Genomic DNA, 12,537 nt, shown 5'->3' with positions numbered 1-12,537 from the left:
CAGAAAAAGAGTAATACTGATAACAATTAGAACAGCAGTGAGCTGATGGACAAAAATAAATGAAAACTGATTAAAACTTACAAAAATAACATCAGTTTACATGTTTTTTTTCGTGCAAACTAAAAGAAAATGATGCAAAGACTCAATGTCTGTGTGGTAATGTTCAGTTTGAGCTAATGTTAGCTTTAAATTATTGTATTTTTATCTACAGATAAAGAATGGCAGATCAACTCTGCACGTTCTCCCGGTTTTCCTCAAATGGACAAATAGAAACATTCTGTCCAGAATTAAAAACGTTTTCCTCTAAAAGCGTGTGAATGTGATGTTTGACCAAATGATCTAAAGAAACCGATTAAACACAGTTAATAACTTGCATCCCTTTGTTTCTGTGAATGTCACACGGTATCGTTGATGTATGCGTGTTTCCAGGGTTCTGTGGTTGTAACAAGATGCTTTCAGATTGTTATCAGGAAGCATCAGTGTCGTTTTTCCTGCGCCGCTCCCTTTGGTCCTGGGTGTGGACGGGACCGAGGATGGACATAAAAAGAGACGGAAACAAACCGAGGGACGGAGCAGAGACGACGGCAGACGGGTCAGAGGAGCCTCCGCCGTCATCATCCTTCCCCGCAGCTGAAGAGGGTGATTTAAATCTTTAAACGTCTTTTTTGTTATTATTTAAGATTAGAAAAAGAGATTTTAGCCGATAAGAAGTGAAAACTGCTGAAAATCTGTTTGTTGTTTCCAGGAGAACGAGGAGCAGCAGAGGTTAGCTTCACACAGAAAAATAAATCATTTCATTTCCTCTGGAACAAAGAAGGTGACTTTTACCACATTTTATTACATTTAAAACATAAAAAAATGAACAGCATGTTAATATTTACAACAAGCTCATAGTGGAGAGAAACTGCAATAAAAACATTTGATTAACTTGATTAGTTGCAATGAAAAACATTATTTTTTAAAACACTTCCACCTAAAGCTTTTTAATGTGTTTTTGTAACTATATAAAGTCGTCATTTTTTACAAACATAACACAATAACGGAGGCACTGGCTCATTTAAACGCTGCACTTCCTCATAAGTATCACTACATTTTAAAAAATCCAATTATTTTGCAGTGAAACAGGTAAATTAGCTTTGAGATATTATTAATAACATTTAAAACAAGATGCTTTGACTTTTTCCCCATTAATATCAGGCTAAGCTGTTTGGTATTTCCAGCATCGCAAAGTTTGTTCAATCACTATCCAGGTGTGTCGCCATGGTAACTGCCGCATTTTGAACCAATCCTCTTTTTTTTTTGTAACTGAGGAAACATGTAAATAGATTTTAACAACTCAGTTATGTAAAGGTATTTGAAATGTAAAGAGTTAATGGTGGCATTAAAGGGGATTTAATGGAGTTTATTTAATTGTTCTGGGTTTAAAACAAAAGATTTATGTGTTGCACAGATCTGGCAAAAGAACAATATGAGCTGAAACATGGCATCTATAGACAGATCCATGATAAAACAACCAGATACTGATTTTTAAATTATTATTTTTTTAATTTCCCGAGGGTAAAGCAAAGCAACTGAACCTTCTTCTTCTAACTTTGTTTCTTTCAGCTCTGCCAGCTGTTTTCCACGATGCTCCGCCTCCTGCTTTACCTGTGTACCTTCATGGCACTGACAGGTAAATCAGTGTTTACACACTGAAATATTGCAGTTTACAAGTTCAGTGTGGAAAAATAACCATTAAAAACATTTAATCACAGGAAAATATTCAAACATTTTTGATTCCTAAAGTCAAGCAATTATTTAAAAAAGAAAAATATTTAGATTCATGTCAAATAAATTTTTATTAAATCATCCATACATACGGAAATAGAAAAAATTAGATGTACAGATGAGCTTCCATGAAGTAAACTTTAACTTTTCCGACTACCTGTGTGTCCGTGCCTGCAGGTGCTGCTGCAGCCGACCTCTGCACTGTGACCGGCCGCGCCGTCATCGACTTTCAAGGCCGATTCACTGCTGTGACGGATCGGTGCGTTTACTCCATGCTCTCTGATTCATCAACGGGCTTCGAAGTGTTTGCCACCTTCAGGGAGCGCCGTCGCAGAGACGTCAGCTTTTTGGACAGCGTCACCCTGAAGCTGCAGGATCCAGATGTTCAGTTTCACCTGCAGCACGGAGGGAGAGTCCAGGTGAGCCAATCAGAAGCCAGCTGTGTTTCCAGTACAGATGTCTGCAAAACGTCGCCAATATTTCGCTAATGTTTTGCCATTAGTTAAAGAATACAGTTAAAATCATGCGTGAATACATTTGTTCATGCATAAAACAATGATGTTCAGTCATAAAAATGATGTTCCTGTCACTTCCTGTCGTCTTCTTTGTGGTTTGCTCCAGTGGCAACATGCAGCTGTTGATCAGATGATGCAAAATAAACCAATTTAAATATGGCCAAAAAATCCCACCTCATCCTAGCACCAAAACTTTTATTCGAAATTGATGTTTCCATTAAGCAAAATGTCAAATTGCTCCATTACATGGTCAATGGAAACCCCGCTTGTGATTGATTTGTGATTGATTTATGATTGATTTATCGTTGATTTATGGTTGATTTATGTTTGATTTATGATTGATTTATGATTGATTTATCGTTGCCGCCAACGTTTCTGTTCTGACCCACAGATGAACGACACCCAGCTGAACCTCAGCAGCTCAGGACAGACGCTGCACGGCGTTTGGATTTCCAAAGACTCAACCGGAGTCATGGCAAACTTTACGATCTCCAATCACACAATTTATTTGTTCTTTGACGGCTCCACAGCACAGATCCACACGGGAAGTAAGATTAGACTGAAAGGTCTTAAACTTCAGCAGCACAGAGCAAAACTTTCTGACCCACGTTCTGACCTGAATGTTTTCAGCTCCAGTTTGGTCGTCTGTTGATGGTCTGTGTGTAAACAGCAGCAGTATCTCAGCCCAGAGGTTGGATCAGTACAGCTCCTCCAGGTTAGACGCTCAACAAACACTCACATGTCCAAATTCAGATATTTTGAGAATAATTTCTGAAATTTTCTAGAAAAAAACAAAGACATTTTTTTAGCTCCAAGAGTGGAAAATGTAAATATTGTACAAAGATTTCTGAAACCGTCCGTGTTTTGTTCTCGCACATTTTCAAAGTTTCAACCTCAAAAATGTTCATGTTTTTTTTCTAGTAAATTTCTGAAATTAATCTCAAGATTTCTGAGTATTTTGGTGGAAATTTCCCCTTTTTCCCCCTACGAACAAAAGCCCTAATATAATGTCATAGAGGTAGTACTACTCTTACTTGAGTACAACTTATGGGTATTTATTCACCTCACTGCTCACGGACAAGTCAAAGAAAAACAAAATGTCTTCTAATCATGTGGTTTGTCTCCCCCTAGCTGTCAGATTCAGTACAACGACTCTCTTGACACTTCAGTCAACTGCAGCGCGATAAAGGACCAGTGAGTAGATTTAATCACACTAAAGGAAATATTTACTGTTTCTTCTATTAAAACAAACAGTAAACTGCACCTTTAAGATATCCATGTAGACAAAACATAAAAAGATTAAAATTTTATCCACTTTTAATACGGTTTAGTTTGAAAATATGAAAGTTAAGCATGCTGAAACACAACTGTTTGTTTTTCTCCCGTCTGATGAGAAGCTGCAACACCCTGAAGGAATCTCCCTTCTCCTCCTGTAACGGTGACGTCGACCCGACTCCCTACATCAACGCCTGCAGCGACACTCTGTGCAAATATCCCTCAGTGGACGGGCTGAGGTGTCACTTCCTGTGGGCCTACGCCAGAGCCTGCAGCCTGAACAGCAGAGCCTCAGTGGGAGACTGGCGGTCCGCTGCTGGCTGCTGTAAGAACTGATCCACTTCGGCTGAATCTTTACATGACTTCAATGTGTCTGTGCTGATTTTTCACCGTGTTTCTCTGCAGCCTCGGCTGAAGGTTTCTGTCAGGACAAAGTCTGCAGTGATCATGAGTTCTGTGGAGAGAAAATCAGTGGGGGAACCGGCTGCCTCTGCAGAGCCGCGTTTGCCTACGACTACAAACAGTCAAACACTCTGAGTAAGACAGACAGACGCCATTCACAACAAGAAAGAAGATAAAACTCATTTTCTTTTTGCTATTCAACTTTTAGGCGATCCAACTGTCTGCAGCCAGAACTCTGGTTCCATCACCCTGATTGGATGTCTGCTGGAGGAAAAAGGCGTCGACTTCTCTACGTTACACCTGAACGACCGGAGCTGCAGGGGCGCGATGGATGAGGAGAAGCACATGGTGACCTTCAGCTTCGACAGCAGCAGCACCTGCGGGACGGAGATCACGGTGGGTTCATCACCCCAACTCCAGAAAAACACAAGAATTTCTGGTCCAGTTTCTGGTGCAAATATCTTGGCATACTTGAATTAAGACGACTAACTTAACTTATCAGAAGCTTGTTTTTAGTAAATAATTCCTTAATATTGATGAAAAAGTTCTAGTTCCTCAGCCAGATTATTTCACTTATAACTTGGGAAGAATTTGTTAATTAATCTGCACTACAACTAGTACTTTTACAACAATATTAAGGAATTGTTGACTTAAAACAAGCTGAAAATGTATTTTTGTCCTATTTTATTTAAGTGTACCAAGATATTTGCATCAGAAAATACTTGGTGAGGTTTTGTGTTTTTGCAGTGTACAGCATTCATAAGTTTCCACGTCACTGACCAACTTCATGACGATGAGCTTTTATTGTTGTACTTTCTGCTCTTACAGAATAATGGAAGCCAAATAACCTACAGGAACACCATCAAGTACCAGAACAGCTCTGACGTCATCAGTCGCCAGGACCAGTTCTACATCGACTTCTCCTGCCAGCACACTCAGCCCGAAACAAAGATTGTTGCCTTCAACATCAAGGACAGGTGTGTGCTGGCATTCAAGGCTCTGCAGCTCCAATGGGAAGCTTGTTGAGGCCTTGATTCCAAATATTACTGTAAAAATCTTCCAGGTTTTGATACAAACTGAAAGAAATTCCCTGTTAGCCACTTCAGTTTCGGGATCACGTCTGTTTCTCAAGATGGCCGCCGTTTGTGAGCCTTTTGAACCAAATGTTTCACCTGTTTTCATGACTTGGATGAGCTTTAGATCGTATCATGTGTTTTTGACTTTGGGGATCCTATTTATACAACTTTAAAGTAATAATATGTAGCAAAATCAGAAACTGAGGAGTTTGCTTTTTCCTGTCGTCAACTGGAAGGAGATGAGGATGTGAGATACAGACTGAGAAACTCTCAGTGGTTAGCATTAGCTTCCGCTAAGCTTTTTAATCTGTTAAGCAGTTAGGTGTTAGCTTCTGCTCCTTTTTTATATATTTAGTGGTTTAATGTTTGTTTCTGTTAATATTTGTTTCTGCTTAGTGGTTTTCAGTGTTAGCTTCTGCTAATTATTTGTATATTTATATATTTTGGCATTGCTAAGATTCTCATTTAGTAAATTTGTGCTTAGTGAACCTCATATTTTGGTTAGCTATGACCATCAATGGCAATAACTACATCAGATTTTAATGCAAATGACTACTTTCTGTTACAATCATGATGGCCATCTTTAAAAATAAAAATAATTATCAGTAAATATGATTTTTTTTTATTAGACACCAAAGTATTTTTATCTGGGACAAATTTGGTGCGAAAGCTAAACTTTCTGTTAACCTCAGATTCTGCTGCCATATTACCTGCTGCGCTAACCGAGCTGCTGGTGTCTCTGTGTCCGAAGCTCTGTGGTCGTCATAGTGAAGTCTGGACAGTGGAACTACACCGTGGCCATGAAGGCCTACAGCGACGGCGGCCTCACACACGCTCTGGACTCAACGACCGCCGTGGTTCTCAACCAGAAGATCTGGGTGGAGCTGACGACCGCTGGACTGGACGCAGCCGTGATCGCCGTGGAAACGGATTCATGCTGGGCAACCAGCCGAGACTCTCCCAGCAGCCAGCCGAGATACGACCTGATCAAGAACGGGTGAGGCGCTTCTGTAAACAGTTAATATTTCTAGCTACTTAAACCATAAAACTGTTTTTGATAATCTTTCCTCTGGTTGCAGCTGTGCCGCCCCCGGCGACCAGACGGTGCAGGTGGAGGGAAACGGAGAAGGAACCTCCAACCGCTTCTCCTTCAACATGTTCCAGTTCACTGGGAGCTCTGGGGACGTTTATCTGCACTGCAAGCTGCAGCTGTGCGTCAAACGGGGGAACAGCTGCGTCCCGGTACGCCTTCCTGAAATCAGCAGAAAACTGGAAACGTTTGGTGTTCTCACAACAATCTCTGGAGAGCTGAATAATTATTTAGATTTTTGTTGCTCTGGTCGCATTCTTAGAAGTTTTATAAAATAAATAATCCTCTCTGTCTTTGATAAAACCCCAGGACTGCAGCGGCGGCTCTAAGAGACGACGCCGATCCGCCGGGTATGGAGATCCGGCCGTCATCAGCCTGGCCTGGACTCAGTAGGTGATATTATATATTTCAACTTTTAACACTTTAATAATCATTAGTTTTGTATTGAAAAGTTAATGGTCAAATCTCTTTAAGAGAAAAGCTTCCTGCATGAAGTTAAATTAACTTTTAAAGATCCACCTAAAAGAAGGTTAGTGATAATTTGAAAGTTGACTTTGTCCAATTTTTAAAGTTTTTAAGTGAAACAATGATTTCAGTGAATTACAGCAGCCACCATATGTGTGGCTGGTTTGTTTAAATGGAAGAGAGAAATAGTTTAAATGAACTGCAGGGATAAGAGAAAATAATTTATTTATGTCTCTCCAGATGGTTTCCATAGCGACTCGGATGGATTACCGGCTGCAGATCATCTTAATCTGGATCCTGAAAATGGAGGAGCTGAAATGTTTTGTCTTTGTTTCTTCACAGTTTGAAGGACAAACGTTTTAGTTACAGACGTGTAGGAGAACAAAACCAGGTTTAAACTGTGTTCAGCATGTTTTCACTTTATTGAGTTTGGGGGAAATTATGTGGGTTGCATCTACTTTAATAAAACCTATTCTATATCAGAAGGGCTATAATTTAATCAAATATCCTGAAGTTTATAATCTAAATGAAAAATTTCCAGGGGAAAATGTTAATTTGTGTGATTTGCAGCATGTAGAGTCTGAGAGTCGATACGTGGCGTGTTTAATTTTCTTAATTTGAGATTTCAATGATGTTTTTCTTTCCCATAAAAGGGGAACTTAGTGATGACAGTCAACATTACGATAAGCTTTGTGTAAAAGAAGATGAAGAAAAAACTGGTAAAATTAGTTTTCTGGCCAATTTTCACTCTAAAGCTGAGAAATTCTTTTGATTGTTTCCATTTTTTCTTGTTTTGAGGAAAGTTTTGTTTCAGTTTTGGTAACAAGGTACTACTTCAAGCATATAAAAGACAAAAAACAGTGAATAAATGAAGTGGGTGTAAAGAGATGTGATTGTGAGTTATTTTTTGTTCTGGTGTTGCAAAAACTCAGCCTGTTACAGATAAAGATATTTAAGTTTCAGTGAAAAATATTTCTTGAATGTTTTATGAGAAAAAGATAACCACTGCTGCTTCATATTTGTTTCATATTCTGACTAGAAAATGTTAAATTTTCTATATGAGCATCACTTTACTACTGCCCCTGAAGACAAAGTGGCCATGCAGTCAGATGAAAAATATAAAATGGTCAAAGATGGTCATTGTACAAAAATAAAGAAAACTCAAGCACCCTGTATTTATAAAAATAAGGCGATTTCAAATTTTATTTCAAATTCGTGTGATTCCATAATCGATCGCCAGAGGGCGCTAACGTTCAATATATTCTTTGTGTAAATCCGTGCAAGTTTAACTTAGATTTTTAGTTATTTTTTGACAACAAAAAGAAATCCGAAAAACAAATAACTTAAAGGTTGCGACGCTTTGATTATAATTTTGATAAATATTTGTAATTATTTATACATTAATACTCAGAACTCAGTCAGAGTATTAATGAATAATACTCTAATATTAATGCATAATAATCAAATAGTTTAATAGTTTAATCAAACTATTAAAAGGTCAAATTTTCTTGCGCTGATGTTTGATTTTACCATCAAATAAAATTAATCAAATTTCTGTGGGTACTGACTGATACTGATTATCATAAATTATGTGCAGCAGCAGCACCACCCATATAAACCATGTTATTGCAGCAAATCTGGGGAATAATTCTTCATTTTTAAAAGTCTGGCAGCATCGTGTTTGATTCACCACAAAAACTCCTGAAAGATTATTAGATTATTATTAATTAAATTATTAGAGCTGAAAACAGGGAAACATGTACAAATACACAGGATGTCATGAAATAACACATTAAAGTATAAAAATAAGACATTTCTAATCCACTGACTGAATGAACTGGATGGACAAGCTGTAAAAATCACTCAAGTAAAAAAGAAAGCAACCAGTAATCCTGCTTCAGATTTAATGGAAATTAAATAGGCATTAACTGCTCATAAACAAGACAAAATAATACATTTCTGTAAAAGATGCCAGTTAGAAATTAAATATTTAAATCACAGAATTGATAGAAACATTGTCAATATTAAATACTCATAAATGATTGGCAGTCAGTCATAAAAAGAGGAAGCAGACAAACATCAACAGTTCAAGATGAAGATTTCTGCTGTCAAACTGCAGCAGAATTTCATCTTGATGGAAGAAATCAAATCAAATTTCTCCACTTGTAGATTCAGATGCTGGTGAGAAGAAAGGCGCTGATCTGGAGCACAACACCAGACTGAACGATTCACTGATTCAGTTCAGTTCCAGTTCAGTTCAGGTCCAAATACTCTGACATCACAGCAGGAAGTGGCCCAGAGAGGATGCGAACTCCAGCCGGTCGTCATCCTTCATCCAGCAGGTGGCAGTGTGGAGCCAAGAGAGGATAATACTAATCAAATGAAACTAAATGGGAATGAATGAAGAACAAAATGCAAGAATAATCTAAGAAACTAAAGTAAATACAGAGGAATAAACTTGTATGGCAAGACCTTTCGAGCAATAATTAATACAGAGAACTGCATGGCAAGAATAAACAGACACTATTTCCAGATAAAAGGTAAAATAATATTGTTGAAGTGCCATGAGTTTGTTGAGACCACATCTAGTACTGAGAACACAATAAAAACACCAGGATAAAGTTTGTTTTGGTCTGTGGCCTGTAAAGATAACGACTAATAACTGTGTGAGACGTAAGCGTCCCACAACGTCTGACGCAGTGACGCTTGTTCCACAGCTCCGTTGGCCAATAGGAGAGGAGCTGGACGTAGAAGGCAGCTCTCGTCATTAACATAAAGATGCTCACGGAGAAGTAATAACAGGAGAGAGGAGGCAATGACAAAAGAATGAGGGCTTGTATAAGGAAAAGAAAACAAAATATTTACTTTTCTTGACAAAAACCCAGGTTCAGAGGAAATGAAAAAGAGAATATAAACATTTCTTGATGGAAACTCGTGTAAGGACAAGGAAAAACTAAATATATATATTTGTTTCTTAATAATGTCAGTCCTATATGAGAATTGTTTACATGAGAGTCGGATTTACCTTAAAATATGAGAACAATTGTCCTGAAACTCCCAGACAAACTCAGGGAAAAATGGAGAGTTACTGCTTATGAGCTGCAGGAGCAAAATGGCCACCGAGCATTGTTCACTGATCTGATTGCTTTTATAATAAAAGAAGTAAAAATATAATCAGATCCAGTGTTTGGCAACATCCAAGACCCACCAACTGGGAGCAACTCCAAAGTTTCAAGGTCTAGCAAGCAGTAATTGCATTTTTTAGATAAAGTAAAAATTTTATAAATACAGAAAAAAAATTTGAAAACAATTGTAGAAAAAAAAATACTTGAAACAGTCATTGAGAAGAATTATATAATCTGCTGTCGGAAAATCTGTGCCTGACCAACACAGATTTACACAAAAATGTGTTAAAATATTTAACACAGTGTGTTATAATGTTATGTACATTTTAACACAAAATGTGCATTAAAGGTAATATATTTGTGTTATTTTTTAACGTATCTTTTTTAAGAGAGTTGGTCCTGCACCCTGCTGTCCATTATCCTCAAGAGCCGCTGACTCCAAAGTGCAGATTTCAGCCTTGGTGATATTTTACCAGCTGAACTGTCTGCAAAGGCCATCAGCTAAGCCGAGCTGCATTCAGCCGTAAAGTTTGTTTTTATTCAAACTTCAGCAGTTTTCTAGTTGTTCTGTTGAGGTAGTCATCAGTTTGTGACATCATGCAAATGATGTCACAAAGAGTGATGTATTGATGTCACAAAGCTGTAGTCTTGAATTCTACAGTCATTTCCATTGCAGACGTTGCAGAGAAAGCAGACGGATTGTCCCCAACAAACGATTGCGTGCAAAACCGATAACAGGAGAAAAACATTGAACAGTTTTTAAATTTCTGTGCAAAAAAAGAATAAAAAATGAGTCAGCAAAATAGCACATCTGAACAGGCACAGAAGTTGTTTGACATTTTGAAAAAGGTCCACATGTTGTCCATTAACGGTCAGACTGAAACTAAAGGAAGTCAGGAGCAAATTAATCAAAATAAGAACATAGAACTGCCTGCCCGTCAACAAGACAAGCTGCTTCAAGAGAAAGACAAGGAAATAAAAGAAATGTCAAACAAAATAAGAAATTTAATGGACAGTAATAGCACACTGATGAAGGAAAAGACCGCTCTGGAGGAGAAAAGCACGATCTTAGAACAGATAAACAATGTCCTGGAGCAGAAAAACACCACCTTGGAGCAGGAAAACATTGCCCTGGGGGAGAAAATCACCACCCTGGAACAGGACAACACTGCCCTAGAGAAGGAAAAGACCGCTCTGCAGCAGAAAAGCACCGTCTTGGAGGAGACCACCACCACACTGGAGAAGGAGAAGACCGCTCTGGAGAAGAAAAGGGCCACCTTGGAGGAGAAAAGCAACATCTTCGAGCAGATAATCAATGCCCTGGAGCAGAAAAACACTGTCCTGGAGCAGATAAACACCGGCCTGAAGGTACAAAACATCACTCTGGAGCAAAAAAGCAACGTCTTGAAGCAAATGAACACTTCCTTGGAGCAGGAAAACAACACCCTGGAGCAGAAAGGCGCTGTCTTGAAGCATTTAAACAACGCCCTGGGTCAGAAAAACACCAGCCTGGAGAAGGAAAAAAATACGCTGAGGCAGGAAAACACCACCCTGAGGCAGAACAACAACACCTTAGAGACAGAAAAGACCTCTCTGGAGCAGAAAAGCACCGTTTTGGAGCAGATAAACACTGCCCTGGAGCACGAAAACACCACCCTAGAGAAGGAAAAGACCGATCTGGAGCAGAAAATCAGCACCCTGAAGCAGGACAACACCGCCCTAGAGTCGGAAAACACCGCCTTGAAGCAGGGAAGAGCCACCTTGGAGGAGAAAACTACCATCTTGGAGCAGATAAACACGATCCTGGAGCAGGAAAACACTGCCCTGGAGCAGGAAAACACTGCCCTGAAGGAAAGAAGCATCACGTTGAAGAAGAAAAGAACTTACGTGGAGGAAATAAACAACACCTTGGAGCAGGAACAGATAATCTTAGAGAAGAAAGGTAGTATCTTTGAGCGTGTATACAAATACTGCAGCTTGAAGTGGACCAGTTGAAGAAAAGGCTGAGGGACACAGAGAAGCAGAAGAAATGGCAGCCAGTAGTAGTAAGTCTTGTCTAGCCATCATGAAGACAGGCAGTGGGTTTCAGACCAGACAGCCACAGAAGCAGCCACCTGTATTTAGAAGTGTGGTCGGAGACTTCTCCACTACACTTTTGAAAAGCAATATACAATACACTTCTCCAGGGCTTGGTAGCGAGTCCTGTTGGTCTCCTGCCCGACCTCCAGGGCTTCATAGTAACTGCATGGAGTTTGCATGTTCTCCCCATGCATGCGTGGGTTCTCTCCGGGTACTCCGGCTTCCTCCCAAAGTCCAAAAGCATGACTGTTAGACACTTGACGATCCTACCCATCCTAACATGACTGTTAGGCACCCTGTCTGACTTCCAGGGCTTCATAGCGAGTCCTGTCGGTCTCCTGCCCGACTTCCAGGGCTTCATAGTAGAGTTTGCATGTTCTCCCCATGCATGCGTGGGTTCTCTCCGGGTACTCCGGCTTCCTCCCAAAGTCCAAAAGCATGACTGTTAGACACTTGACGATCCTACCCATCCTAACATGACTGTTAGGCACCCTGTCTGACTTCCAGGGCTTCATAGCGAGTCCTGTCGGTCTCCTGCCCGACCTCTGACGCTTCATAGCGAGTCCCGTTGGCCTACGGGCTAACTTCTAGAGCTTCATAGCGAGTCCTGTCGGTCTCCCGGCTGACCTCCAGGGCTTCATAGTAGCTGCATGGAGTTTGCATGTTCTCCCCATACATGCGTGGGTTCTCTCCGGGTACTCCGGCTTCCTCCCAAAGTCCAAAAGCATGACTGTTAGACACTT

The 12,537-nt window shown here is 39.7% G+C and overlaps 1 protein-coding gene across 2 annotated transcripts; it reads left to right on the top strand.

Moving 5' to 3' along the window:
- The first annotated feature begins 455 nt into the window (after window positions 1-455).
- On the top strand, window positions 456-7,295 carry LOC106939016 (alpha-tectorin-like). 2 transcript variants are annotated; one of them, XM_015021247.1, is made up of 15 exons: window positions 456-639; window positions 746-817; window positions 1,606-1,672; window positions 1,945-2,186; window positions 2,674-2,830; window positions 2,913-2,997; window positions 3,414-3,476; window positions 3,680-3,882; window positions 3,963-4,094; window positions 4,168-4,355; window positions 4,788-4,936; window positions 5,787-6,032; window positions 6,115-6,277; window positions 6,435-6,514; window positions 6,831-7,295. In XM_015021247.1, the coding sequence occupies exons 3-15, from the start codon at window positions 1,627-1,629 to the stop codon at window positions 6,841-6,843; spliced, it is 1,767 nt and encodes a 588-aa protein (XP_014876733.1). In that variant the 5' UTR covers window positions 456-639; window positions 746-817; window positions 1,606-1,626; the 3' UTR covers window positions 6,844-7,295. The 2 variants fall into 2 exon arrangements, with proteins under 2 accessions (XP_014876733.1, XP_014876734.1); XM_015021248.1 differs by having other exon boundaries at window positions 459-639; window positions 6,435-6,518.
- The last annotated feature ends 5,242 nt before the right edge of the window (window positions 7,296-12,537 follow it).

Source organism: Poecilia latipinna, unplaced genomic scaffold (genome assembly GCF_001443285.1).
Source record: "Poecilia latipinna isolate Pla-1442-1.1 unplaced genomic scaffold, P_latipinna-1.0 Scaffold2751, whole genome shotgun sequence".
Classification (NCBI taxonomy): Eukaryota; Metazoa; Chordata; class Actinopteri; order Cyprinodontiformes; family Poeciliidae; genus Poecilia; species Poecilia latipinna.
The sequence above is the reverse complement of the archived record's forward strand: the minus strand, read 5'-3'. Positions and strand labels throughout refer to the sequence as shown.

Excerpts from the sequence above, each read along its gene's own strand:
- LOC106939016 (XM_015021247.1), top strand. The coding sequence starts at position 1,627 with ATGCTCCGCCTCCTGCTTTACCTGTGTACCTTCATGGCACTGACAG. Across the intron at positions 2,187-2,673 it reads AGCACGGAGGGAGAGTCCAG|ATGAACGACACCCAGCTGAA; the intron begins GTGAGCCAATCA and ends TCTGACCCACAG. Across the intron at positions 4,937-5,786 it reads GCCTTCAACATCAAGGACAG|CTCTGTGGTCGTCATAGTGA; the intron begins GTGTGTGCTGGC and ends CTGTGTCCGAAG.